At 43.3% G+C, this 26,480-nt stretch overlaps 2 protein-coding genes across 2 annotated transcripts in view; both read right to left on the bottom strand.

Annotated features, from left to right (window-relative positions):
• Window positions 1-11,198, bottom strand: part of btaf1 (BTAF1 RNA polymerase II, B-TFIID transcription factor-associated) — a 35,179-nt gene extending 23,981 nt beyond the window's left edge. The window contains exons 1-9 of the mRNA XM_083658081.1: window positions 10,867-11,198; window positions 9,478-9,601; window positions 8,936-9,050; window positions 8,522-8,665; window positions 4,740-4,939; window positions 1,774-1,907; window positions 1,528-1,657; window positions 1,242-1,310; window positions 73-162 (exon numbers count right to left, since the gene is read on the bottom strand). Coding sequence (XP_083514207.1) covers window positions 73-162; window positions 1,242-1,310; window positions 1,528-1,657; window positions 1,774-1,907; window positions 4,740-4,939; window positions 8,522-8,665; window positions 8,936-9,050; window positions 9,478-9,601; window positions 10,867-10,880 — 1,020 coding nt within the window. The 5' untranslated portion in view covers window positions 10,881-11,198. The remainder of the gene's footprint in view (window positions 1-72; window positions 163-1,241; window positions 1,311-1,527; window positions 1,658-1,773; window positions 1,908-4,739; window positions 4,940-8,521; window positions 8,666-8,935; window positions 9,051-9,477; window positions 9,602-10,866) is intronic.
• Window positions 11,199-23,115: 11,917 nt separating this feature from the next.
• ccnj (cyclin J) lies at window positions 23,116-25,758 on the bottom strand (the record flags this gene model as incomplete). Its single annotated transcript, XM_083658554.1, has 5 exons — window positions 23,116-23,518; window positions 24,327-24,486; window positions 24,953-25,252; window positions 25,374-25,584; window positions 25,690-25,758. The coding sequence occupies 5 exons, from the start codon at window positions 25,756-25,758 to the stop codon at window positions 23,116-23,118; spliced, it is 1,143 nt and encodes a 380-aa protein (XP_083514680.1).
• Between the last annotated feature and the right edge of the window lie 722 nt (window positions 25,759-26,480).

The raw sequence follows: 26,480 nt of genomic DNA, 5'->3' as shown, positions 1-26,480 counted from the left end.
AGTCGCAGTTAGTCTCAGGTTTGAATTCAGACAAGGAAAAAATGGCAAAGTCCAAAAAGGATGGGGACGTACCTGTTCTGCAGTGTAGCCCGCCAGCTTCCCGCCCACAGCACCGTGGGACTTGAGGATTTCTCTAAGACCTGTGCCTGCACCATGACGAACCTACAAGCAATCACATTCTGTCATCTGGGCATATCTCCTGTTATTCACTAGGAGATACAGTAGAACTAGCCACTCATTTTGAAGTGATTTATATCTCTTGCTTTCAATCAATAAATAAACACTGCTGCCATTTTCCATAGATGATCTTTTATGCTCCTGTTTGTACTTCTGTAGCACGTTGAGATTTTATTGCAAATGAAAAGCGCAATACAAATTAGGGATGGGCATTTCTAGCAAAAACACTATTCGAAATTCGCTGGCCAAATTCGAATTTAATTCGAAATTCGAAAAAAAAAAAAAAAATGTAAAAAAAAAAAAATGTAATTTTTTATTTATTTATTTTTTTGTGAGTGAAATGTTGCATTGTCTCCCCTGATTCTAAGTCTACGGCTTTATTAATTAATATAAAAAGCTTCTGCTGTGGATTTTTAGCTCAAACAAGCATTGCACCACTGAAGTAAAGAACATGTTACATGACATTGACATTTTCGAAAATAAAAAACTGTTTTGACAATCATGAGTGGTTCATTAAATATTTAGTAGGCTCAGGTCTGAGTGCCAAAGGGGTGCCAAAGTCACCCCCTCTCCCTCTTCATGGGATTTCATCCGCCATTCATTTTTCCATAAACCTTGCTTAAAATGCTTATAAAAATTGTTTTACTTGCTCAAACCAAGCGATTTGACTATACTTAGAATCAGGGGAGACAATGCAACATTTCACTCAATTTTTTTTTTTTTTTTTCCGAATTTCAATAATAAAAGTCGACCTTGATAATAACAACGATTACCGGTATTCGAAAATTCGAAATTCGATGCCCATCCCTAATACAAATACAATTTATTTTTATTATTATTATTAGTAGTAGTAGTAGTAGTAGTATGGATTTGGTTTCACTCAATTTGTTCCCAAATAAATAATTTACCAAATAAGAAGTGTATGAGCCATCTACATTATAAAGTGTAAGAATGAAGTTCCTTGTGCGCAGACTTTACGTCTGTCGTGCTGCAACTTATCTCTTCAACTGTGTACTATCAGCTAAAACTGAATGGAAAGTAATCCACAAACGCTTTGTCTTTACCTCCCATGAAGGGTTGAACAGGTCGTTACAAAGCTCTTCACAAAAGCTCTCCAGAGGCCACTCGGGGGACTTCAGACAAAGTAGAGAGACGTCATTACATCATAACACACTGACAGTTTCCATTGTGAAATGTATTCATTCAAACACCAAGCATAGACACACTGTAAAGATCACGTCTACATTGTTTCAGATGTACTTATGTTATATACACACAGCAGTTTAAAAAGGTTTCAGCACTTGACATCAACGACTTAATACAGTCAAAACTGCTGGATCGACTCCTTACCTCCTCCAAGAGACTGGAGTTGTCCGGAACGTTATCAATTAAGACTTTATGCTCCGTTGCCGGTTGGTCAATAACTATATTGGTGGTTTTCCTTCGTTTTTCCTCAGGTTCACCCTCAAAACTGTCGTTACTAAAGGGAGGAGAGCATTGATCAGTCATTTTCCCAGCCAACCATTCTATCAATGAGTCAAAGTTCCAAATAAATTAATAAAAACACACATTGAGATAGTTAAACTGAAACCTTACCTTTTTTCATTGGGATCCATGTCTCTCGATCTTTGCTTAGCCACTAGCTTGGCTATCCTCTTAGCCTTATTCTTCTGACGATTGCTCATGCCTGGCCGGAATTCTGAATCAATAAACTCAGCAGCCTGCATGGGCTGAGAGACACAAACAGAACAATGGAGTTACAGTATAATCGGGACACACATCCCAGATGCACCACAAGGTGGGAGCAGATAAGGGCTGGAATCTGGATCATCTGGTCTTAACATCTACTCCAGCTGGATGAGGTCAAGTTTTCCCAGAATATTTCCTGTTCAGACAAGCCATTCTGTTGCCATGCAAAAAGGTCTCTAGAATAACAATCTAACATGACGCGAGTCACGTTTGGTACTAGGCACAGCAGCACGCTCTGTCAGTTTGACAGGTCACAGCCTGTCTTACAGCAGCACCCTCTAAAGCAGTGACACTCAACCCAAGGCTCCTTTATGGGTAGTTGTAGATATTTAAAGTCCTACTTAAAATAAACAAATAAATAAAAATGTAAAAGAAATAAAGGAAGGAAAGAGACCTTTTTTGAGACGGTGGCTCTTGCAAAGACACCCCCCTCCCCCCTCAATGTGGCTCCTGACTAGGGCAAGGTTGCGTACCACTGCTCTAGAGGTCAGTTTGACCAGTCACAGCCCGTCTTCTATTGGCTCGGTCAAGTCCCACTCGGCCAGGTAATTCAGGCCATGAACCCGGCCAAAATGTCTGCCTCCTCCCTGGCAAGGCAACACTCAACTGCCAAAAGAAGCAGTGAGAGCTCAGGTTTCCAAATCCAGACTCGCACTTTTTGATTATTTTCAGGATGCACCTATTTTTGGGACATCCTAGTTTATCCACGACCACAGCTTGCAGCTGAAGCCACCTGGGGACAAGCTAGTCAGAAACTTTTGAAAGTCACACAATATTCTGAGATATTAGTCAAGCACTGAGAGAGGCAATTTGCCCAAACCATAGAGACACTGCAGAGTGCGTCATCATTCAGAAACCACGCCCAAAACGGGGTAAAACAACCCCCCCCCCCCCCCCCCAATCCTGGCGTTCTCCTATGTCGCGTGCATGGTCGTGTGTTGCACACAAAGATCATATATACGGAGGTGGAACACTCCAACTTACTTCCTTGACAGCTAGATCCACATTTTTCTTCTCACCAATTCTCAATGGCTTCCTTGTTTTTGCTCGGGAATCCGAAAAAACTTTGTAGATTTTTTACATTTGTTGTCTGCGCAGCCCACCACACAACAGCTTTTAGCTATGTTTACCGTAAATTCCGGACTATAAGCCGCGGCTTTTTTCCCGTTTTTTGGCCCCTGCGGCTTATATAACGGTGCGTCTTATCTATGGATTTTTTCAGAAAAAAAAAAAAAAAAAAAAAAAAATCTCTCTTTTTTAGCACTCTTTCTAACTATAAATCCACTTCTGTTTTAATTTCCTCTCTTGCCCTCTTTTCACCACACCGCGGACACTGTGTGCACTGTAAAAATAAACAACGGTGGTGTTGTGTTATGTTGTTTTGTTGAAATGTTGTAATACGGTAAATGGGAGCTTCCTCAAACAGCCATCTCTTCCCGACAATCCCCTCTGTGCGTGACCACTTACATATGGTAATTACGGTAAGCAAACGGCCACTCGGGCAACAACTCCCTCCCCCGACTACCAGGAGAAAATCACAAACTTCGGCGAATTCACACAAAGGAAGATCAAGGAATATTCACAACAAGACGAGCAGTAGAAGCAACACTCTCACTTACCATGGGGAAGGTACGCAGAAATTCACACGAGGCAGCTTTCAAGTTGAAAGCAGTCAATCTCGCATTAAAAGAGAGCAGCCGCCGATCAAACAGAGCAGCCGCGCGTAACCTGGGCAAAAGGGACTGTCCGTCCGGGGGAGAACTACTGAACAACTCCCTCCCGACTATCAGGAGAAAATCACAAACTTCGGCGAATTCACACAAAGGAAGATCACGGAATATTATAGGAGTGTGAAAACATCCACAATTACCAACGGGTTCCAAAACGCTGGACTGCTGCGGGATGAAGAGGATGACGCCACGGGGACTGCCCCCTAGTCCGATACCTCACGAGTCCGATACCTCACGAGTCCGACACCTCATGGTTTTGGGTTAGGGTCTGGGGGAGGTTAGGTTTAGGCGTGGGGGTGGGAGAGGTTAGGTTTTGGGTTAGGGTCTGGGGGATGTTAGGTTTAGGCGTGGGGGTGGGAGAGGTTAGGTTTTGGGTTAGGGTCTGGGGGAAGTTAGCCTCTTTTTTCGGACTCGTGAGGTGTCGGACTCGTGAGGTATCGGACTCGTGCCATGGCACCTGAAGGAGAGAGGAGAGTGGTTGACGAAGCCACCCTGAACCTGTTCGTTTCCGACACTGAAGATGAGGACTTTGGTGGTTTCAGTACGCAGGAAGAAGAGGAAGACGAGGATTAGTGACTTGACTTCTCTGGTTACAGGTTTGCTGCACATATACGGTAGCCTATTGTTGTGTGATTTTGTCTGGGGATTAGTGACCTGACTTTTGTTTTGTTTTGTTGAAATGTTAATAAATGGGAGCTTCCCCAAACAGCGATCTCTTTCCCGACATTCCTCTCTGTGCACGAACCCTTTCATATGGTAATTAAACATCAAAACACCCGCGGCTTATAGTCCGGTGCGGCTTATAGAAGAAAAAAATAGTCAATTTTGGTCCCGCGGCTTATACACCGGTGCGTCTTATAGTCCGGAATTTACGGTAATTGAAGGAAAATTATGCTGGTGTGTGGGAGTGAATGGAGAGCTTTCCCCCGTGATGGGCATGGCCTATTTCATGCAGTGTCTCTATGCACTGCAAGTATTGGACTGCAGTATGCATTGGCTTAAAGGAGGAGCCCCCCCCCCTGTATGCAGCACGCTCAAAGTTCTAGTGGATCAGTGCACAGAAGATGGAGCATTGCGACTCACCACGTGGTTGCGGGAGCTGGACCCGGCTGGGGCCTTGCCCCCGTGGGCTCTGAGCCCAGTGGATTGGCAGCTATAGTCGAGGTCCTCATCGTTGAACCACTCCTCTGTGTTCATGCCGATGGCAGCACCCATGTCCAGACCCAACTTCCTCTGGAGGAGCTTCCTCTGGCGGGCCAGACGCTCCTTTGGATCGACGTCACCTGAGAGAGGAAATGACAAGAGGGAGTCAGGGCAAAGCCTGGGGTAGTTTGGAGCGATGGAGGAACACTGGCACAGTACACTGTGTCTGTGTGTGTGTGTTCTGTGTACACCATGTGCTGAAGAGGAGTAACACTGGCACAGTACACTGTGTCTGTGTGTGTGTTCTGTACACCATGTACTGAAGAGGAGTAACACTGGCACAGTACACTGTGTCTGTGTGTGTGTTCTGTACACCATGTACTGAAGAGGAGTAACACTGGCACAGTACACTGTGTCTGTGTGTGTGTTCTGTACACCATGTACTGAAGAGGAGTACATGAAAAAGGAAGTGTCACTCTGGGGCTGGATAGGGCAACTGGGGCATGAATGACTGATGCCTGCACTCATAAAATAGATACAAGGTATCAGAAATAACTATGAAAGTCACCTAGAACTTGCCAAATATAGTAAACAATAAACTAAGTAAAAATATAGGGCTTTGCCACGATGAAGGTCTTATGAGCGAAAGCTTGGCATTTGAGTTAGTAAACAGAACCTATGGATCTAAGTGTGCAGAACCTTTTCTCTTGATACTGTTTTCTGGCAGCTTTAGCACATTTCAGTGGTGAGTGTGGTGATCCTCTCAAAGTATTGGCTCCAAATATAGTAAACTGAATGATACAAGGGACCAAGACGTTAGGGCTGTGAATCTTCACTGGCCTCACGATTCCATTACGATTCAGAGGGCTACGATTCGATTACGATTATAGATGCATCTCGATGCATCTTAAATCGATGCATCACTTTTTTCCGCAATACATGATTTTTTTTTCTCACATTCTTTTTTCTCACTGTGTGGCTACTTTTAAAATAAAAGTGCATTTGGAATTGCATTGTATTATGATCCATAATTAAAATAAACAACTGCATGTACTTCCATTATATTTTATTTGATTATTATTATTATTTTTTTTAAATAATCGATTTTTGACATTTGTGAATCGATGCAGAATCGTGCACGTCGTCCGCATCGCGATGCATCTTATAAATCGATTATTTTTGACACCCCTACAAGACGTGAAATCAGATCTCAGAGCACCGAGTGCTGGGAGGAGGACACAAAGAAGTCAAAAGACACGCATGAGATAAAAGGGATGAGCTGGCATTCTCTATTCAAATGACATTCAAAGCCACACAGAGGGAAATGAGAGGGCAAAGTTCAAGTGGTCCAGTTTGTTGTGTGAGTGTGACACTTAACACGTTCCCTGCCAATGACGTGTTTTTACGTCAAACAGAATCCAACCGTTCACTGCCAATGACGTGTTTTTACGTCAAAAAAATCGATTTTGTTTTTTTGACGGTGGGATGTGCATCTAACCCTTTTACATCTCTTATATAAGTATTGGACGTGTACAACGTGTACAACCCATTCCACCGACCCACTAAGTGGCGACAGTGCTTTCCTGACTAGAGGAAGGCAAGCAAAAAGCAGTGTGACGAAGCCATTCTCATGAAAATGGATGCGCTGATTGCTGGCGATGCGGGATTGCAAATTTGCATAATATATTACGGGTGGAACACACTTTGAAACACGCAGCATAAATATGACCAGAATCGCAAAAGCTTCATCAAAGCTCTCAACCAAAACTCCAAGAAGCGAGCGAGTCCATCCAGACTTCCTCAATGAGCGGCCGCGCAGACAGGCAGCAGCAGCAGCAAAGCAGTGAGACTGGTGACAAGCTTGTGACACGGCCGCTGCAGCCAAGAAGAACGCCCACGGAGGGAGGAGTTGGAAGCAGAGGGGGGTTTCCTGCTGTTATAGAGGAAATTACTGTTCAAAACTATTGTTTAGAAGTCTGACGTCTTACTGATGCCAAAAATGAATGGTTAAAGTGACTGTTCTATCGAATTTCACAAAAAGCTATTTATCTCAGAATAATTTTTCTGACGCTGAAACCATGCTGTATTCAACTGCTAATGCTTACATAACTACTAACTCTACAAACTAACTCTTTTAGACAGAGAAAGCACACATTCTATTAGTTCTTTTGAGATATTGTGTGTTCACAAAATCTTAGCAGAAAAGAATCCTCGGGTCTTGAAAGATGAGCCAGAATCCTCAAAAAAACCCTCTGGCAGAACCTACCTACAGTAAAAAAAAAATGGCTGGCAGTGAATGTGTTAAGGTGGTGACACACCGGAAACACTTGAAAGGATTAGCAGCAACTAGAAACTAGATGCCGACCGATACGTCACCTCATGTCTCCTGACCTCATGTCTCCTGACCTCTCTGACCTCTGACCTCATGTCTCCTGTGTCGGGGGCCAAAAGTTGCATTTGAACACACCGCAAACCGACGGGCAACTAGCACGTACGTTCTGCGCCTGCGTGAGACCTGATTCATGCGGCTGTAGCTCAGGAGGTAGAGCGGGTTGTCCACTAATTGCTTTGGATCAAAGAGGTCGGTGGTTCGATTCCCGCCTCCTCCAGTCTGCATGTCGAAGTGTCCTTGGGCAAGATACTGAACCCCAAATTGCTCCCGATGGTGTGTAGGCACCCTGCGTGGCAGCCTGCCGCCATCGGTGTATGAATGGGTGAATGTAGACTACCTACTGATTGTAAAGCGCTTTGGATAAAAGCGCTATATAAATGCAGGCCATTTACCATTTACCATTTACCAAATATGAAATAAAAAAATAGCGTTTGCCAACCATTTCACGCACTTAAAGCTGCCGTCAAAGCAGACTAGACCCAACAGTGCAGGACACATTTATACTAGAGCGACTGACGCCCAGACATGGCCGACGATTTTGGGCTGTTGCTGATGAAAGATTACCAATGTGAAAGAAACATGCCGATATCTTTGGTCATGCAGTGTTGTGCAAGTTCACACTTCACAAGAGCTAGCTCAAAGTTCATCTCACACAGATTAAATTAACTAATTTAGTTCACGTTCATGGTTTACAATTTTGAATATTGAACTAAGTTCACAGTCCCAAGAAATGAGCAGTTCATGTTAATTTGCATCAGCATTTAGTGCACGAGTGTCAAGTCGGCCAGAAAAATGTAGGTATTCCACTTTAGGGCTTTCAAAATAAAACCCTTATTGTAAAGTTCACCTTAAATTATTTTGAGTAATGCTTTACAGCCACAATTAATCTTAACATCACAACAAGCGTTTTGATACAAGGTTTGCTGTTTCTATTGTTGAAACACCTTTTTCTACTGCAAAAGGTGAGCATATGAATGCATTTATTCTGAAAGTAGACAGGCATTGTCACAGTCTTGTGACCAAAGTTACCTGGGGACAAATTTGGACAGTGTCACAAATGTAAGGTGACAATCTCACAAAGTGACCGCTCCTGCGACCTACGTCTACTAACCAACCAAGAGAAACGAAGCATCAAATGATGCACTGATGATAAACGCCAGTAAATGCTAAATGCTGATATTGTTGTTCCCTCCTAGGCCCAGTCTAGTGGGTGTTGAAGTTAAAGAGGTGTTTTGGGGGGGTGGGCTGAGCAATAATTCCAGATGATCCATTTTCATTTTCAGCTGTGTGTTTTTTAAAGCTAAATGTACGTAGCAGAAATTGTGTGTACCAGATTTATCATCCTGCAGCTCAAACTCCATCCCAGCAGATCCCAGCAGAGAGGCCCCATGCTTGAGGAGGCGGGAGACGTCGAAGCGGTAGAAAGTCAACCGATCACAAGAGGATTCCTCTGGAGATAAGTCTTCACAAGACTCTACAGGAGACAAACACAAGAGTCACCCGCTGGATTCTGTGCATGAACAGCACACATGCACAAGACTGATATTACTGTATTACAACTGCAATCAGTGTCAACATTTGTCAGTGTGCATTGAATCCGTTGTCTATACTGATGCTCAGGGGCAAAACAGAGCTGGTGACTATTTCACAAGCATAACATCTAAATGCAAAACCAGTGTTTAGTGTGGCGTCATGCCAATTTGACAGAATGGAGGTGACTTGAACAACAGGCCTGCAAGCTCACCTTCTTTAGGCCTAGGCGCCGGATCCCACTCTGGAATATTCTTCACAATGGCTTCTACAGCTTGGCCCGCTGCTATGCGTGTGTCCCAGTTGGGACTCCTTAGGTAGGTCAAGACCTTTTGATTCACAGGAAAGAAAGAAGCAAGATTTACAGGAAGTAGTGCAGCTTCATTCAAATCCGTGCCCTCAAGCATTACCTGGTCTTTCAAAAAACTGTTCTTGTCCCCTTTGTCAAGGCATAGGTTGCGTGAGAGGTACAAGGTAATAATGCTAATAATGTGGTACAGATAACTCACTGGAGATGACAGCATCTCTCAGATGCCTCATCCCATGGGCCAGTTGGCATAGTTTTTTTTTTTAAATCATTTTAGACTGCAGACGGCAAATATTTTAAAGCTGATTCACCGATGATCTAAAAATATGTAGTTTGAATGGAATCCATTAGCAAGACGTGTGTACCAAGTACACTCTGCCGTTTCATCTGTGGAGATGGAGAGTGGAGATGTCGTGGGGACAGTGTTTGGTCGAGGCCTTCAGACACACCTTCGATAGGAGGTTATTGAGTTCATGCGGGTGGAGTTTGACCACATCTCCGAGCTGCTGGGCTGCTGCCTTCCTGGTTACTGGGGTTGTTCCAGTATCAAGCAGGATGAACAAACGATCAAGTCTAAAGACAGGAGAGAGACAGACAGACAGAGAGAGAGAGAGAGCGAGAGAGGTCAACAGAAACATAAATGGACATGCACAATAGACAGTGATGTCCAAAAGAACATGCTGGTTCCTCCATTCCTTTTCGACATGGAAATAATCTAATATATATAATCTAATATAATCAGCAACTTTCCTCCACTGTGCAGGCATGTGCTTCACACACACTGTGGTGAGACCTTGTCAAACTCAAGAGAGAGAGAGAACAAAGGCCATGACATCAACCCAATCAAGAAAGCAGATTAACCTTGACTGTGCGTAATATAGTTCTTTACGTTTTTCAAAATATCAAACTATAATGATCTACAGCAAATCCATCATCAGAGCAACATGTTGGAAAACCATTTCCTAAAATTCATCAAATCGCCACTATACTGTGGGATTACTGCACATTAAGCACCGTAAGGTAACCTATCTAACCGAATTGGTGCTCACTGAAGTCAGACTATTAATACAAGTGGATTAAGGCTATATGGGGGATGGCTCTAGGTCCCACTACTAATACTTTAACTGGTCCATAAGCTGAACTACATAGTTGAGTCTACTTTGCTATGCAAAGCAGCACAGGACCATTTCGGCCAGCCCACGTGGAATTGTCATAACAAACAAAAAAAAACGATCACACCTGAAACTAGCAACTTACAACGTTATTGTAGTCATAACGTTAGCCGGTTAGGCTACAAATAAAACAAACGTTAGATAAAAAAACAATTAAAGAGTCGGTTGGAAGATGCTAAACGTTGTATATTACCACTACTTTCCCATCAAATAAAAATACTTCAAACACTTGCAGTTTGACAATCGCACAGAACAAGCTTGGTCGGGGAATCGTTAACTAGTGTAGCTGGCTGACGTTACCAACATTATTGACTATGCATGCAAGCAAGTCTTTAATTAAACAACCTTGCTGCCAGGCGTAACGTTAGTACCAGCAGCAGACTGACAAGACTTAACGTTAGATAGAGGAAATATACACACACCGACACTACAAATCGACTACACGGAACATCAGCCAAAACGGAGCTAACGTTATGATTCCATGAAAAATGTGCGTGGCCTGCAAACCTGTGACACAAGAGTAGGGAGCGGACTTATTATGGTTAGCTGGCTAGTCGGCCACCGCCATGCCATTCTTTCCCTATTCAAAAGCTAGCAGCGTTAGCAGGTTAGCCAAGCAAACTCGGATACAGCGTTTTAAATCCAAGTCAACTGAGTAACTCTTACCTTGATACAGCCATGGTACAATATTGTCAGTGTTGGTATCACCGTTCACGTCCAACATTCAAAGGGCAACTAGTAGTATTTTGAGACTTTTCCACCTTGCTGTCAGATCCAACGCGGCCGATACTACGTTACTAGATGAAGTCATTAGCTAGCAGCTAACTGCTAGCGAGCTAGCTAACGCTAGGCCCCGGCGGGCTGTGCGCTTCTCACCACCCCGACTGTCTCTATCGAAGGGAGTTCACCACCAATTCATAGCTTCAAAGTTGTCCCTGTTGCCTCGTCAGTATCTTCTCCCACAAAATATCGCCGAATACCATACGCATATCAATCTGTAGCCCGAGTTACCCTTCAGAACTACACGCGGATAAATACTTTAACCTAATAAGATATAAACAGCTATTTTGTTGCACGGTGGAGGCAACCCAGAAGACTGTTTTTATACGAGGAGCCATCTTGCATTTATTCCTTCCTCCATAGCAGGCGGAGGCTGATTGGCTACAAGCTGCGGGGAAGAGCCAATCAGTGCGGACGTTAAAAGAGGAACCCATGCAAAAAGGGAGGGGGGCAGGGATAGTTTTCATTTTTATTTTCATTTTTTTTGTAAAACCATACATGTTTTCCCCCCTGTCTTTGTTGTGCGCGTGTTTGTGCGCGCGCTCGCTCGTGCTGCAATCTGCTGCAATCAACTGACTTAAAACATTTAAATACTAACTCAATTAGATAGTTTTCTTTTAATTCATAGGTTTTTGATACCATTTAAAGGGTTTGTTTGTTGAGGTACAGCGGTGCAGCCGGTTTAGCTTCAGCCATTTAAACACGGAGCTGACCATGGTGCTGAAAGTGAAACCTCCTTGGAGCTAACTGAAGCTATCTTGCCAGTGTTAGGTTAGCTCACTGCTATTGCTGACATTGGTTGTGCGCTCAATAGTGTATGTGCTATCAAGTGGGGTTAACTAGCAACCATGGTAGGCTTGTAAATCACTAGTCTGAAAATAGAAAGTGATTATTATGAAAATAGTTGCAACTATATATCCATAATAATCACCTACAAACACCTTGGCCTAATCTGCTGACCTACATTTCAGGTAGGCCTATGGCAAGGTGACACTTTGAAGGCAGAGCTATATAGCCGAAATTGAAAGAGAGCCAAGTTAAACATCACCTCATTCTAAAAGTAGGCTAAAAAAAGAAACCACATCACAATGGAATAATGCCCTGGACACAGGTCAATTAGGCCCTACTAATCATCACATTTTACTCAATGTTGTGCTCTGTTTAGCCTACTGTTTATTTGCACATAACAGACCTTATCATCAAACCATGCTTAGCTGCAGTGGTACGATGCAAGAAAAAGTTATTCACAAACTACAGGAGCAAAAGGTAAGACCTAGCCTACTAGGGCTGCAACTATAATGATTATTTTCATGATCGCTGAATCAGTCGATTATTTTCTCAACTAATCGTTTAGTTGTTTGGTCTATATATAAAATGACACAAAATGGTGAGAAATGTCGATACTTTTCCCCCCAAAGTCCAAGATGACGTCCTCAAATGTCTTCTTGTGTCCTGACCAACAGTCCACAACCCAGAGATAACCAGTTTACTGTCATAGGAGTCACTAAATAAAGCAGAAATATTCACATTTAAGAAGCCTATCAATTCCTCTGCCAGAAATGTCATGGTTTGAATAGGAATGAACATCACAAGAACAAGGTGACCTGAAGAATTTGGTTCCCATTCTTCTTTCTTTTCCTGCAGTGTGAATTTGAAAAAGTGAATTTCAAAGCATGTTTTCTGTGGTCCATTAATTAATGGCTTTTCCTTGAAGCATCACCATGTTTTTGAATATCTTTTCTTTTCTTCACACAGTGAGAACGAAGGTGAATAAGGTGTAAAAGCACAAGAGAGAACCATGAGAGAAACCCAGAGAAAGGTGGGTACATGTAGCAAAGAGGAAACTCTCTCTCTCCCTCTCTCTCTCTCTCTCTCTCTCTTACTCACACCTACACAAAAACAAAATTAATAGGTTTCTATGGATACTGCCCCTCACGAAAATAGAAAACTCACTCAGAGAGAACAAGACGAGGTCTAAGATCACAGATATTGAAATGATATTGGATGCCTCTCACACTGTAGAGTAGACCTCCATGGTGACATGAAAGCATCATCGCACAGAACTGTTAGAATTTAAAAATCATTGAATCTGTCTCTTTTCAGGAGTTTGGTTATGAAACATTGTTATGCAATGTCTAAAATGAGCACAGCGCTGAGCAGTTTGGAGTATACTGTGTGCGCTCTCTTTGAGGCTATGTAAAGCATCGAATCTAAATAGGTGATAAAAGTGTGCTGATCAATGTGTTATTATTTGTTCTTGTAAAAATTAGCAGGTATGATTCTTCACTTCTGTTTCAGGGATTGTGTTGGTTTGTCCAGGCCTGAAGAGTGCACATGAAAGTTATCTCCTCGCTGTGGAGGAGAGTGAAGGTTATCTCCTCGCTGTAGAAATGAATGTTTTGCGAGTGAAGCCTCTCTTTAGTCATTCAAGTGGAGGATTGTGGGAGATGTATGCTGTATGTAGTCAAGGCGAGTTCATTTATTGATATAGTCGTTTATCGCAAGCACATCTCAAAGGACTTTACAGAGCATGAGAGCATACCTACATACATCTAACTGATCAACAATCACGCACACACACAATCAACAATCAATCACTAGAAAACATGTGAAAATAGATCAAGCTTCAAAATCAAAATGTGTGGAAATGAAACGTGGAATAAAATAATGAGTTTTATTCAGACAGTGAAGGTGAATACGGTAATCTGAATTAAAAAACAAAACAAGAAGAAGAGCAGCGTATGGCAATACAGTGACAGAAAATTATCATTGCACTGTAGGTGATAGATAATGATATATCATCTGATGTCATGGATTTATTCGCCCTGTTTCAGAATTCGCACTAGCTGCACTTTGTGTGTAATGAACTCATGAATGTGGAGGAGGAGGAGAATACATCAGTTCCTGTAGAGCAAGGAACTGTGATCGATTTCCCCCCCGTGATTTGATCCCTGTTCTACCCTGGAGTGGGGTGGTCACTCCCACACTAAGCTGTCTGTTCTACCCTGGAGTGGGGTGGTCACTCCCACACTGTTCTACCCTGGAGTGAGGTGGTCACTCCCACACTGTTCTACCCTGGAGTGGGGTGGTCACTCCCACACTGTTCTACCCTGGAGTGGGGTGGTCACTCCCACACTGTTCTACCCTGGAGTGGGGTGGTCACTCCCACACTGTTCTACCCTGGAGTGAGGTGGTCACTCCCACACTGTTCTACCCTGGAGTGAGGTGGTCACTCCCACACTGTTCTACCCTGGAGTGGGGTGGTCACTCCCACACTGTTCTACCCTGGTGTGGGGTGGTCACTCCCACACTAAGCTGTCAGATCAAGAAAAACACTGGACAATTATTCCTGTTAGTAATTCACATAATGGAGGTCAGCATCCAGCAGAGACTGTCCAGGAAACATAATGCTGGAGGTGATAAAACGCACACACACACACACACACACACACACACCCACACACACACAGACACACACACACACACACACACACACACACACACACACACACACACACACACACACACACACACACACACACACACACACACACACACACACACTTACACTCACACTCACACACACACACACACACACACACACACCCACACACTCACACTCACACACACACACACACACACACACACACACACACACACACACACACACTCACACTCACACTCACACACACAGACACACACTAACACTCACACTCACACACACACACACACACACAGACACAGACACACACTAACACTCACACTCACACACACACACACACACACACACACTCACACTCACACGCGCGCACGAGGGCGAGGCGACCCAGCAGCGGAGGATGATTCATTTTGAGAGCATGTTATGTCAATTTAACCAGTCCTCCCTGAATCTCGAGATTTGTGACACTTTGGCCAACTGTGTAACTGTTACACAGTGTAACAGTTACACCGTTGGCCCGTCATACAATGTTACACTGTAACATTATGTTCCTCTCCCTGACAGAAACATGCAGTCCAGTGACACCTTACCGGGAGACCTGTGAGTTCAGCAGCAAACAAATGGCCCAACCTTACTATGAAGGCATTGGGAGCAGAGAGGGGAAAAAACAAATCAGAAAATCAGAATCTATTTGATTTTGTGATTGTTAATTGCATTTTGAATGAATCTGGCTTTGGTTTTGATGCGCTTCTTGATTTTAGTTTGAATTTGAACTGGCATGAAAAATGTCTGGAAAAAGTCTGAAATATTACATTCAAGAGAAATGTTGTCATCTTAATCTAAGGTGACCAGATTTATCAAATGAAAATTGGGGACATTTCCAGTCCGGCAATCAATATATCATAAAACTATCCAATGTTATTACCTATGAAATAATAAAGGGGGATGATTCCAGTTTAATTAATTTTGTCCATGGCTGTTGTACTGCAATAAACAGTACACCCCCCCCCCTCCCCCCCCTTCCCACACACACACACACACACACACACACACACACACACACACACACACACACACACACACACACACACGTCATTCACTGTGCCCCTTTACAAAATGTCAATGTGTTCCCCAGCAGTATTGACCTGGCCTTCCAAACCTACAGCGCCGGATGTTTTATGAAAAGCCTCAGATCTCAAAAAGTATTTTCCGTGGAGTCCTAATTGCTTCTTCATTGTTCAAGATCTAGTGAAAGAGCTGCAGCAGAACATGTAAACACTTGTTGGATGCCTGGATCAAAACATTGACTCATAGAATCCATTCTCATTCAGATATCTTGATGTGAGAGCGGTCAAGGGTTCCCTTTGAAATTGACCATACATGTATATGCCGGTTTTTCAAAATTCATTATTCAGCCCCCTTCCCGACAAGGTAGCATGGCATTGTTGGTCCCAATGGATGCTGTAGGTCTTACAGTTTCATAGCCTGTAAGTATCTTCACTCTAGATTTAAGAATGAGCCTGCTAGAGCTAGAGTCATATCGGCCGCAGACGCCAGTAGAAAATCGGGGACATTTTCAGGGACAGCTCCAGCCGGGGACAGGTCACCAAAAACAGGGACTGTCCCCGAAAATCGGGGACATCTGGTCACCTTATCTTAATGGTCATTGTCCAGGCACTAATCCTGTTTGTTTCGAGGATGGAGCGGTATACGTATCTGTGAAAGCAAGAAAATCATACATATTGTAATCCCATTATTTGTAACAGGCATGGCTGTGCAAACGTATTAGCTCATAATAGTCTTTGTGACTGTTCATGATTGTTGTTTTCTTTAGTATATTGTGTGCAGACGTTCTTCACCAGTGTTTTCTTTCTGGCAGAGCCTTGACTAGCTAAGGATGCCTGGCTGGATCAGGCCTGATCTGGACTTTTGATCCCCACCATCCGACGACGACACAGAACTCCAAACAGGCCCGTATCTAGGGTGAGGTTACTGGGTGGGCAATTAAAAATTTGGGGGGGGGCAATGAAAATAGCCATACCAAAAAAAAACTTGCCAAAAATGTGCCTAACTTTGGAACATTACTGCCGACAAGCTAGTATGCCATACAGTACCTGGTACCAGGTCCGTTTTTAGCTGCATCGTTGGCGGTAGGTTGCCCAAAGGTTCTCGGTTTGTGGATGGGGATTAAGTTGCATTATATTCTAACACTAAACTGGGTGTCCACATTGTGCTGTGGGTAATCTAAGTATGAACTTTCACTCAGGGGACAGGCCAATGTTTACAAAACTCTTGATTATTAAAACTATTTGCAAACTAACTATGTACATACAAACTAACTAACAAACTAACTATTTACACAACTGTTATTATATTCACAATACTTTTAGTCTTAAAAGTGAAAAGAAAACAACTTTGAAAGCAGATTGATTTACCATAAAACTTAAAATCATCCTTCATCCATAATTTCAATAATCAACTCCATAACAGTTATTTTCATTGGATGACCTTATTTCTCAAATCAAATTAAAGACTAGTGCAGTGAGACTTAACCATAGCTGAAAACTATTTGCCATTTAGCCTTCAAACCTATATTTACAAGACTTTTAGTCTCATTCAAACTCAAACTGAAATTAAAACTTTGAAAGCAGATTGACATTGTTACCCTAACAAATAAATAACAATCCTTCATTCATAGTTTAAAATAATCAACTCCATAATATATTTTCATTGGATGAGGTTATTTCTCAAATCAAATTAAAGCTATAACTACTGTTAGGTGCCCTAAACTAACTAACCCAGTGGTCTCCAACCTTCCGGTCGCGACCCTAAGTGGGGTCGCCTCGACTCTCCTGGAATTAAAAAAGGGAGATAAAAAAAAAATTGGGTGGGCAAGATTAATTTTTGGGTGGGCATAGCCCACCCCTGCCACCCCCTAGATACGGCCCTGACTCCAAACAGGAGCTCAGGGTGAGCAGTAGAGTGACACTTCACTCAGCAGAAGCGGTCTCACCTCCCACACAGGGGGGTCTTGGGAAACAGTCGTCCGATAGACGGTTTCAATGTAAACATTCTAAAATCGCCCCCAGCTTGCTTGCTGTTGCAGTGTTTGCTAGTACATTAACTGACAGGACATAAACTAGGTTCCAAACTTGTTCCCTAGCAACACAATTCTGAGAAAAGATTTTTTTTTAAATACCGTAGCCTTGGTTACCATACAGATATCCTAACACAGGGTTCTTTTTGAACTGGCAACATGAAACACAGTGGGAAACACAGGAGGAGGAGACTGATGAGCAGAGAGACAGAGGAGAAGTGGGCACTTTCGCCTGAGAGCCCCTGAGGAGTCTGACTCCACAAAAGAGGAACTGCTTGGCGAGTCAATGTCAAGTCTCTGACAGGATCACTGAAACCTTGTTTGTTTGTCACGATGCTTTTTGTCACTGCATCTTGCAATATATCAACTTTCATGAGACTTTGTAGGCACTGTGCTGGAGAAACCTATCAACTAATATTCCAGTTTCAAGTCTCTCACCACCCCACCACAGTTTAAAAAAAAAGGTGTAATCTCAAACACATTGAGAAGGTACAACACAGACATACTTCCTGCTATTTCCACTGTTAATAACACTTGGCTATTGTAAATATTATATAGTGTCTTGTAAGCCCATATGGGCTGGGCACCTTAAAGGTGCATGACACTCAAATAAAAAGATCAATCAACCAATCAATCAATCAATCAATCTATCTATCTATCTATCTATCTATCTATCTATCTATCTATCTATCTATCTATCTATCTATCTATCTATCTATCTATCTGTCTATCTATCTATCTACTGTATCTATCTATCTATCTATCTATCTATCTATCTATCTATCTATCTATCTATCTATCTATCTATTCTATTCTATTCTGTTTTGTTCTGTTCTATTCTGTTCTATTCTGTTCTATTCTATTCTATTCTATTCTATAATGGGGTTTTTTTAAGATGCTGAATTTAGCAAAGACAATCTGCTGGACATCAGGAGGAAATCCGGGTTTCTCAGAATGAAGATTCAGGAAGTTCAGCTAAAGTTTGCTCAAAAAGACGGCGTCTTCGTTCTGAACCCATAAGAAAATGAGGAAGAGTATCATCATGTTCCTTCTCTAGCTTTGCCCATGGAAAGATGCAGCTGAGCATCAGTGACAAATTTGTTGTTGAGTTGTTTTTGCTCCTCAGGAGGACACACACACACACACACACACGTACGCACGTACGCACGCAGGCGCGGACTGCATAATCGGGCACGTCGGGCAAATGCCCGGTGGCCTGGCCTGGCCTGCAAAAAATAAAAAAGATAAAAAATAAAAAATTTGGTGCCCGCAGTCAGGCCCTCACTGAACAGCAGGGCAGGCGCCGCCTACTGGTTTACTAGTGGTTTTATTACTTTATTCAGGGTTAAAGTGGATGCATCTCATTGTAAAATTGGACTCGGCCCAAATTGGGCTTCAAACGGCCCAAATCTGGCTTCAAAGGGCCCAAATTGGGCTTCAAACTGCCCAAATCTGGCTTCAAACGACCCAAATTGGGCTTCAAATGGCCCAAATCTGGCTTCAAACGGCCCAAATTGGGCTTCAAACGGCCCAAATTGGGCTTCAAACGGCCCAAATTTTTCGCCAGCGCCCTCCGTATCGGCCTGGCCTGCTTGGTATCTAATACCCGGCCTGAATTATGATCCCAGTCCGCCCCTGTACGCACGCACGCACGCACGCACGCACGCACGCACGCACGCACGCACGCACGCACGCACGCACACACACACACACACACACACACACACACACACACACACACACACACACACACACACACACACACACACACACACACACACACACACACACACACACACGAGAGGCCTGCTTTGTGTGCCTACCACTGGCCCCTATGGCAAACCCCGCAGAGAAGGTTCTCCCTCGACTCGAGTAAACCTAATTTACCAGAACATTAGGTACAGAGCAAGTGTTCTCGCCGAAGATGAGTTATCACCGCTGCATTTTGAGTTTTCATTAGCGGTAAGAAAATAGCATATTTTCCTGCCTGGCACATTTATCATCTAGTGAGAAAACAATCACACAATGTAACTTTCAAACGTGGGCGGAATTTGCAAAAACAGATCTGTTTGGACTATCAGACTACATACAATACAACAATACAATTAGTGTCAGAAAGTTCACACAAAAAAGTCTATGAAAGTCAATTTAGTTGATTGTTAAAGTTTTCTGACCCTAACTGAATTGTACTGATGCAATAAATTCTACCCCTCTGGTACTCCAAGCATATTAAGTCAAATACCAAGAACTGTTTGCAGATGCTGTTGGACCCCGGTCTCTTCAATTTACAATGGGTGTCAGAATTTTTCCTCATGCTAGTATCGACCACAGGTTCAACCATTTATAAGGCCAGGCTTCAGGAAGCCACACCCACTAGTTGTGTTGAGCTGTCTGAAACCTGTATCATCACATCAGATACTGTATATATACGTAGGTATAAACAGAACATTCACAGTGAAACTGAACATTTATACCCTGTTCTTCTTAAGCAGGACGAGGGCCAGAGGTCACTGTGTGGTGGGCGGGTATGATGAGGCCTTCAATTCATTTTGTTATTCATCTTCTTTCTCTCATTGCTGTTTAACATTCTGAGCATTCTGTCTGTTTTCCAGCAGTGAGGAGGAGGAGGAGGAGGAGGAGGGGCTGCTGAACCGGACCCACGGGTTTGAGTGGCAGCGCGTCTTGTTTGGGCCTGAGGGGGGAAGCAGCAAGTCAGTCAGAACCACAGACGGTGACACGGGACCCAACAGGACGTTTTGCAGGGCATCCCTCAGAGCAGAAATACTATTTTAGTAAGGGCTGGCCACATCATGACATGAAGTCATTAAGTCGTCAAGTGTGCAGGAGGTTTCCTGGATGGTGTTGTTTTTTGTAAAAAAATAAAAATAAAAATAAATAATAAAAAATAAATAAATAAATAATAAAAGACAGCAGTGATCATCAGAATGTATCAAGTATAGGTCTAAAGTTGGAGTTGTAAAAAATAAAAAATAAAATAAAAAGAATCATTGATTTGGACTTTATGTAACTCAGAGGAAAGATTGGCGACCTTTGTGTCTCTGATCTACAGTAACCTTGCCCTTTCCCTGTGACGTCGGGAGCAGCGGGGACATGTGGTTCACCTCCGAGGTACACAAATAATGTACTAGAATAAATATTTAGACTCTTCTTCCTACCCGAGCTTCAGGGGCAGATCCAGAGAAATATTCATGGGGTGGCAAGAGCATATTTTAACTCAAAAACATTATATTATTGTGACATGACTAAAGCATTGAATAGAAATATCTAAAGGTGGTATTAGGGTAGCTTGGGTAAACCCAGCCTCCACGTGACTTCCATGGACTATCAGTCACAAACTTATGCTACAGACATAGTCTGTGACGTCACATTGAAGGCTGGGTTAAATTTTGACTCTGATGAAACTACCAATTATTGTCAATGCCTTTATTAAATTATGCAAAATTGTCTCTTCTCTTGGGAAGTCTGTCTGCTAAGTAGCAGTATAACACAGTTGAAAAACATACACTGCTGGCATGTTTCTATTAGTGAAAACCCTGACAAACCTTATTTTTCAGGGAGAGACAGCATATATTCCCACATAGGAGAAACAGAGTTGAACTTGCATGCAGAGATGTGACATGTACTGCCCTCTACAGGCTGTAGACTGCCTTGCCAATGGATAAAATGTAAGAGTGCCATGTTTTGTGTGTAACAAGACAGTCCATTTAAATAAAATAGTCCAGAGTATACTGCTCTTGATGGATTCTTTTGTTTACTCCTATTGTGTCATAGCTGTTTCTCGTAGCTTTTGTTCATGTTCAGCTGCTTAGAGCACAAATCGTGTGAGTGTTATATGATAGATGTGTATTCCAGGTGTGATTCAATATCCAGCAGACAAAGCTTACATCAGCCATTTACTTCCCTGTGGTTTCGAGTACGATGCATCAGTAGCGGTAACATAATACTACTTGATACTCTGCAACCGCTTGTTTATTGTGCTAGATCTTGGGAAAGAATCGTGTTACTGTATATAATATTGTTCTTCCTCTCGGTCAAGCTGAAGAATCGCTGCTCTGCTCAGCCATGCTCCGTGTGGTCCTCGAGAAGCTGGAGGGGAGGGGAAACCCTCCCCCGGCCGTCACCATCCAGATGGAGAACACCAGGTGCTGGAAGCCATGTAGCACCACCACATGGTACAATCTCACAATCAAGTGACATTTTTTTAGAGGTGAGCTTTGTCTCCTGTCCTGCTGGAAATCTAGAACTGGGCTAGACACCAAGCATTTCATTCACAGAGGCCACACTAGCTTCTTGATCCCAGACCTCATTAGTCACTATTTCACCAGCCAAACAAATGGAAATTATTCTCAAAACGTAGTCTTTCACCAAGCCAGGTGGGACCACAGACACAATTTACCAGCATTTGGCAGGTAGATCATTTTTTCCCCAATCTGCTAACAAACACACTGAAACTAGTCTACTGCTTTCCCTATCCACATGGCCTGAAGACCGTGGACAACACAATCTACAAACATCAGCTTCCATAGCACTGCTTTTGCAGGAACAGTTTGCTCTGGCTGTCTACAGCCATCCACATCCTGTAAAGTGTGGGTCTTCCTCGTCAAAAACCAGCATGGAACCTTCTATCTTCTGGCTCTACTGGACGACTGAGATGCACGTGATATTTAGTCTGGTGGGTTACTGGTTGCACACCCATTACTCTCCCACAGAAATCCAAACTAAAGAAAAATGAGTTAATGAGTTAATGAGTGAAGGTTGTCCTCAAGCCTCAAATATAGCACTTGTCAATTCTCGAGACACCACATTTAAGCAATATACTTCAGAATATTTAAGAAATCAACTGGACTAGATCTCACTATTATGTAATATTTGTTTTTATTTAAAAGAACAATCAACAAAGTGCACAGCACTGATATACCCTGTGTACAGAATAGCTACCATTTTTTTCAGCAACATAAACTGTGATATCTAGAATGCAAAAAAAATACTAACAAAAACACAGCACTTCACTCTTCAAACAAATTGAAAATGACCAAAAACAAAACATAACACTTGTGGTACACCTGACTGAACTGTGCTCTTATCCAAAGTCAACCACAACTCGACATAAATCCATTCATTTAGTTAACGCCACATTTCTCATGATAGTAATAGTAATACTGGCTATGGAAAACAAGAAAATATCATTTCAATTGTTCTGAGGTAGTTTGGCTTAAATAAAATTCAGAACTTTTTAAATCATACAACAATATCAGTGGGTATAGTGGCACACAAAGCCCACCCTGTATCCACCTCACAACATTCACACCTGAAGATAACTCAAATCATCTTGATTTCTTTTCTTTTCTTTCATTTTTGGGGGGCAGGGATAAAGCAAGGAAGAAAAAAAAACTCACAGGCTGTCAAAAGAGAAATTCTGCAGAGTATGCATATTGCACATTGTGTCCACTCTATGGTTCAAATCTCAAAAAGTCTATTGAAATTAAAAGCGTGCCCGGTTTCATCCAACGTGTTCGGCTCAGTGCAAGAGAAACAGCTGGTCAAATCCATCCTTCTTCTACTCCTCCCGAAAATACAATCATCTGTCGAAGCAGGACGCGGCACACGTGTAGTGCATACTGACTTGGTAGGCCCTGTTGGGGAGGTTAGCCTTTGGGTCTAGTGTGGCAGAGATGGTCTGGGCACTGCTGTGCTGGAGGCCGTTTGGAGCCTGCTGCAGGCCGGTGGAGTGGTTGAGGTAGGAGGCGGGCCTGTGGCTGGCGGCGGCCATGCTGCCGGGCTGCGGTGGCTGCTGGGGGTACTGCATGCCCGGCCTGTGCAGGTACTGGGCCACGGTGGCTGTCTGGCCCGAACTGTGGTACACCGTCTGGCCCTGCTGCTGCTGCTGCTGCTGCTGCTGCTGCTGCTGCTGCTGCTGCTGCTGCTGGCTGGGCTGCGTGCCCTTCTGCTTGTTGGCTTCTTTGACATCGCTGTCATGTGCACTGGATGGAAGAAAGACAAAAGTGTTGCTCTGTTCATTATTGATGTGTTTCTCTAGCTGAATATTAAATAGATTTGATATAAATAGATTTTAAATATAGATTTTGCACATAGTGTTATGTCACACATTTCCAAAAACAACAGTTTTACAGACATTCATATAGGTTGACAGTTATTGAGAGATGATTTGAGTTAAAGCCCCAATCAGTAACTTTTTCACCTTAATAATAACAGCTTTTTAGTCATTGAAGATGGTACAGTGACTTGTAACAGGGAGAATGTCGCCTCTATTGGTCCCACAGCGCCCTCCAAAGGCCTCTCCTGGGATTAAGCATTTTTGTGCCGGCGTCCTGGAGGCAGCATTGTGCGACATACCACGCATGCGCTGTGTACAGCGGAAGCGCTGTGTTCAGGAAAACAAGGAAGTAACTCGGTGCGGAGTTGCTACGAAAATGACGTTTCGCGTAACTATGGATTATTATTTCATCACGTGGGGAGTACCCGATGTCACAACATGTACATAGAGCTTTCTGGCGCTGTGTTTTGTTGACTTTGAACGGCGATATCGATACCGATGCTATTGCACCCAGAGGGCGCCGTTTCCCCAATAGCAAAACTTGGAAAAGCTGCCGAATGGGGCTTTAAGTCGTGGACCAGTGATGTCATTTGTCTGCAAAACTTGAGTTTTCGGATCTGTGTGAGATAATGTGCAAAAATAAATCAGCGTTGTTTTTCGGTGAACTTCTCCTTTAACTGTCAAGGGCTTGGCGCAGTTTGGCGCCATTATTGGAGCCGGGAACAGACACTCACATGAGTAGTTTCTCAGCGCAGGTGACCAGGTTGTCCCACGTGTAGCTTGTGAGGCGCTGCAGGCGGGGGGGCCAGGTAGGGGACAGGTGCAGGATGAGGCGCGAGGCGGCCACACATGCAGCAGCCACCAGCGACGGTGCGAAACACAAAAACACATGATCTGAGGGGGAGACGACAACAACAAAACAGCAGCCCATTATTACCATCTGCAGCTTGAGCACCGTTACTGCTGCAAATCAGCTGTGTCAGGTTATACACTATCTGATTAGGTTTCAGTTAGTAAGGGACTTAACAGTTGCCTGGGTCCACTGGACCTACTTAACTTTGTGTTATTGTCTTATGTTTATTTGAAAATGAAAATAAATATTAAAAATAAAGTTTCAGGCAGATATGTTGGTCTCTTATGATTGTTTAGGGAACATGGAATTCCCCTGGGGCATTCCCCTCATGGAAAATCACTTACACTTGCAATCTCAGACTAGAAGATGGAAATAGCGTGTTAACGAGTTCACAATTCAGTCCGATATCAGTTAACAGTGGTGAGAGAATTAGAATTAGAACCACTGATTCTAAGTGGTACAAAATACTGATCTAAACATCACTGATCATAATGAAATGTGACTTGCCTTGTAAGGAGACCTCCAGGAAGTAATCGGCATACTTGGCCATGTAAAGTTTGGTCTTCTCCAGGCAGGTCAGGGGCCAGCCGTCGTGGAGGTCTCCCTCGTGGACGGCGATGGACAGGTAGTACTCGATAAAGTGAGCCGCAGTGGGGAAGTACAGGTTCCACTGGATGGTCTCCATCAGCAGCAGCTCCATGTGCAGCAAGCCCTGCTTGGTCAGCACCAGGTTCATGGAGCTCATGCAGGCCAGGCTGTTGAGGGTGTCCAGCTTGGGCACCCGGTCCTCTCTCTCCTCAAACTTACCTGCAGGATTGGGGGGGGGGGGGGAGGAAGGGGGTGAGGACACCATGCCATCACAACAACTAATAACGCAGGGCAAACAGTGAAACACTGCAGCACATACAGAGGCCAGTTACAGACTTACTGGCCAAAAGGAGGCACGAGAGTGAGACCATGTGCAGCTGCTGCACCGTGATGTCATAACGATCCATAAAGGTGTCCAGCAGGTAGACGGCGAGGTGTCTGGCTGCAGGACACAGCCGGAAGCGGTTGCTGATGATGGCTATGAGGTCTGCAAAGTATCGCCTGAAGTTGAGCTGAGGAGACTGCCCTTTGTAGGAAGGCAGCTTGAGCTCCTGTTAACAACATAGTTTTTGAGATCTCAAGAGTAGTTGGCTAACTGCTTTCCCCCTCCAATCATAAAGTGGTTCATGTATCCAGCAGGTCAGGATCCCACTTACTTTGTATCGTAGTGCCTGGTATATATCTGCAGCGAGTTGTCCTTTCCACCATTGGTCCTCTAGCTCCATTTAAGAAGGTGCTTTGGAAACGTCTGAAATACAAACAGGTGTGAACTGCAGTCATTCCTTATATCCATAGGGAACACAGCCACCCCCCAGAAAAAAAACTTTATTCAACAAAAAAGTTGTACAAATTATGTCAGACACATGATTTGATTACGAAGACAAATAGAAATGTTACAATAAAATAAATAATAAGGACAGACATTATAGTGACAGAGTCAGTCAATTGAATTCAATTTCAGGGGATTACATCAAATCTGTAATTCTGTAATATTCTAAAAACTTGTTGCTTTTAATATTGTTTATAAGAGCCTAAAAACGTATGTTTATGAAGAAAGAATTTTCAAAATAAAATAATAGGCTACATGCGGGTAGAATGTGAAGTGAGCAAAGAAAACCAGGATGAAGCAAGCATCCCCGATCACTCATTCAGATTCAGCCGGTTCAATGGATTTTCCCAAGCTGGAAGACTCGCGACACTGTGGCAGCTCGCAACTGTTTTGCTACAGTGTCGCGAGTCTTTCTGAATTAAATTATTTCGGATCAGCACCTGAAAAAGAGATGTGCGTGCGCGTGCTCTGACTTCTTTCTTTCCCCGAGCTGGAACATACAGATATTAAACATCGAGAAGTGGATACTCACCACCAATTAGCACATGTAGTGAATCTTGCTGTCTGATTTACTGAAGTAAACAATCAAACTAGCCGAAAATGCTTAGTTTGTTGTAC

Source organism: Poromitra crassiceps (assembly GCF_964638095.1).
Source record: "Poromitra crassiceps genome assembly, chromosome: 22".
In the NCBI taxonomy this organism is placed as follows: domain Eukaryota; kingdom Metazoa; phylum Chordata; class Actinopteri; order Beryciformes; family Melamphaidae; genus Poromitra; species Poromitra crassiceps.
Note: the sequence above shows the minus strand (reverse complement) of the source record. Positions and strands in the feature narration are given on the sequence as shown.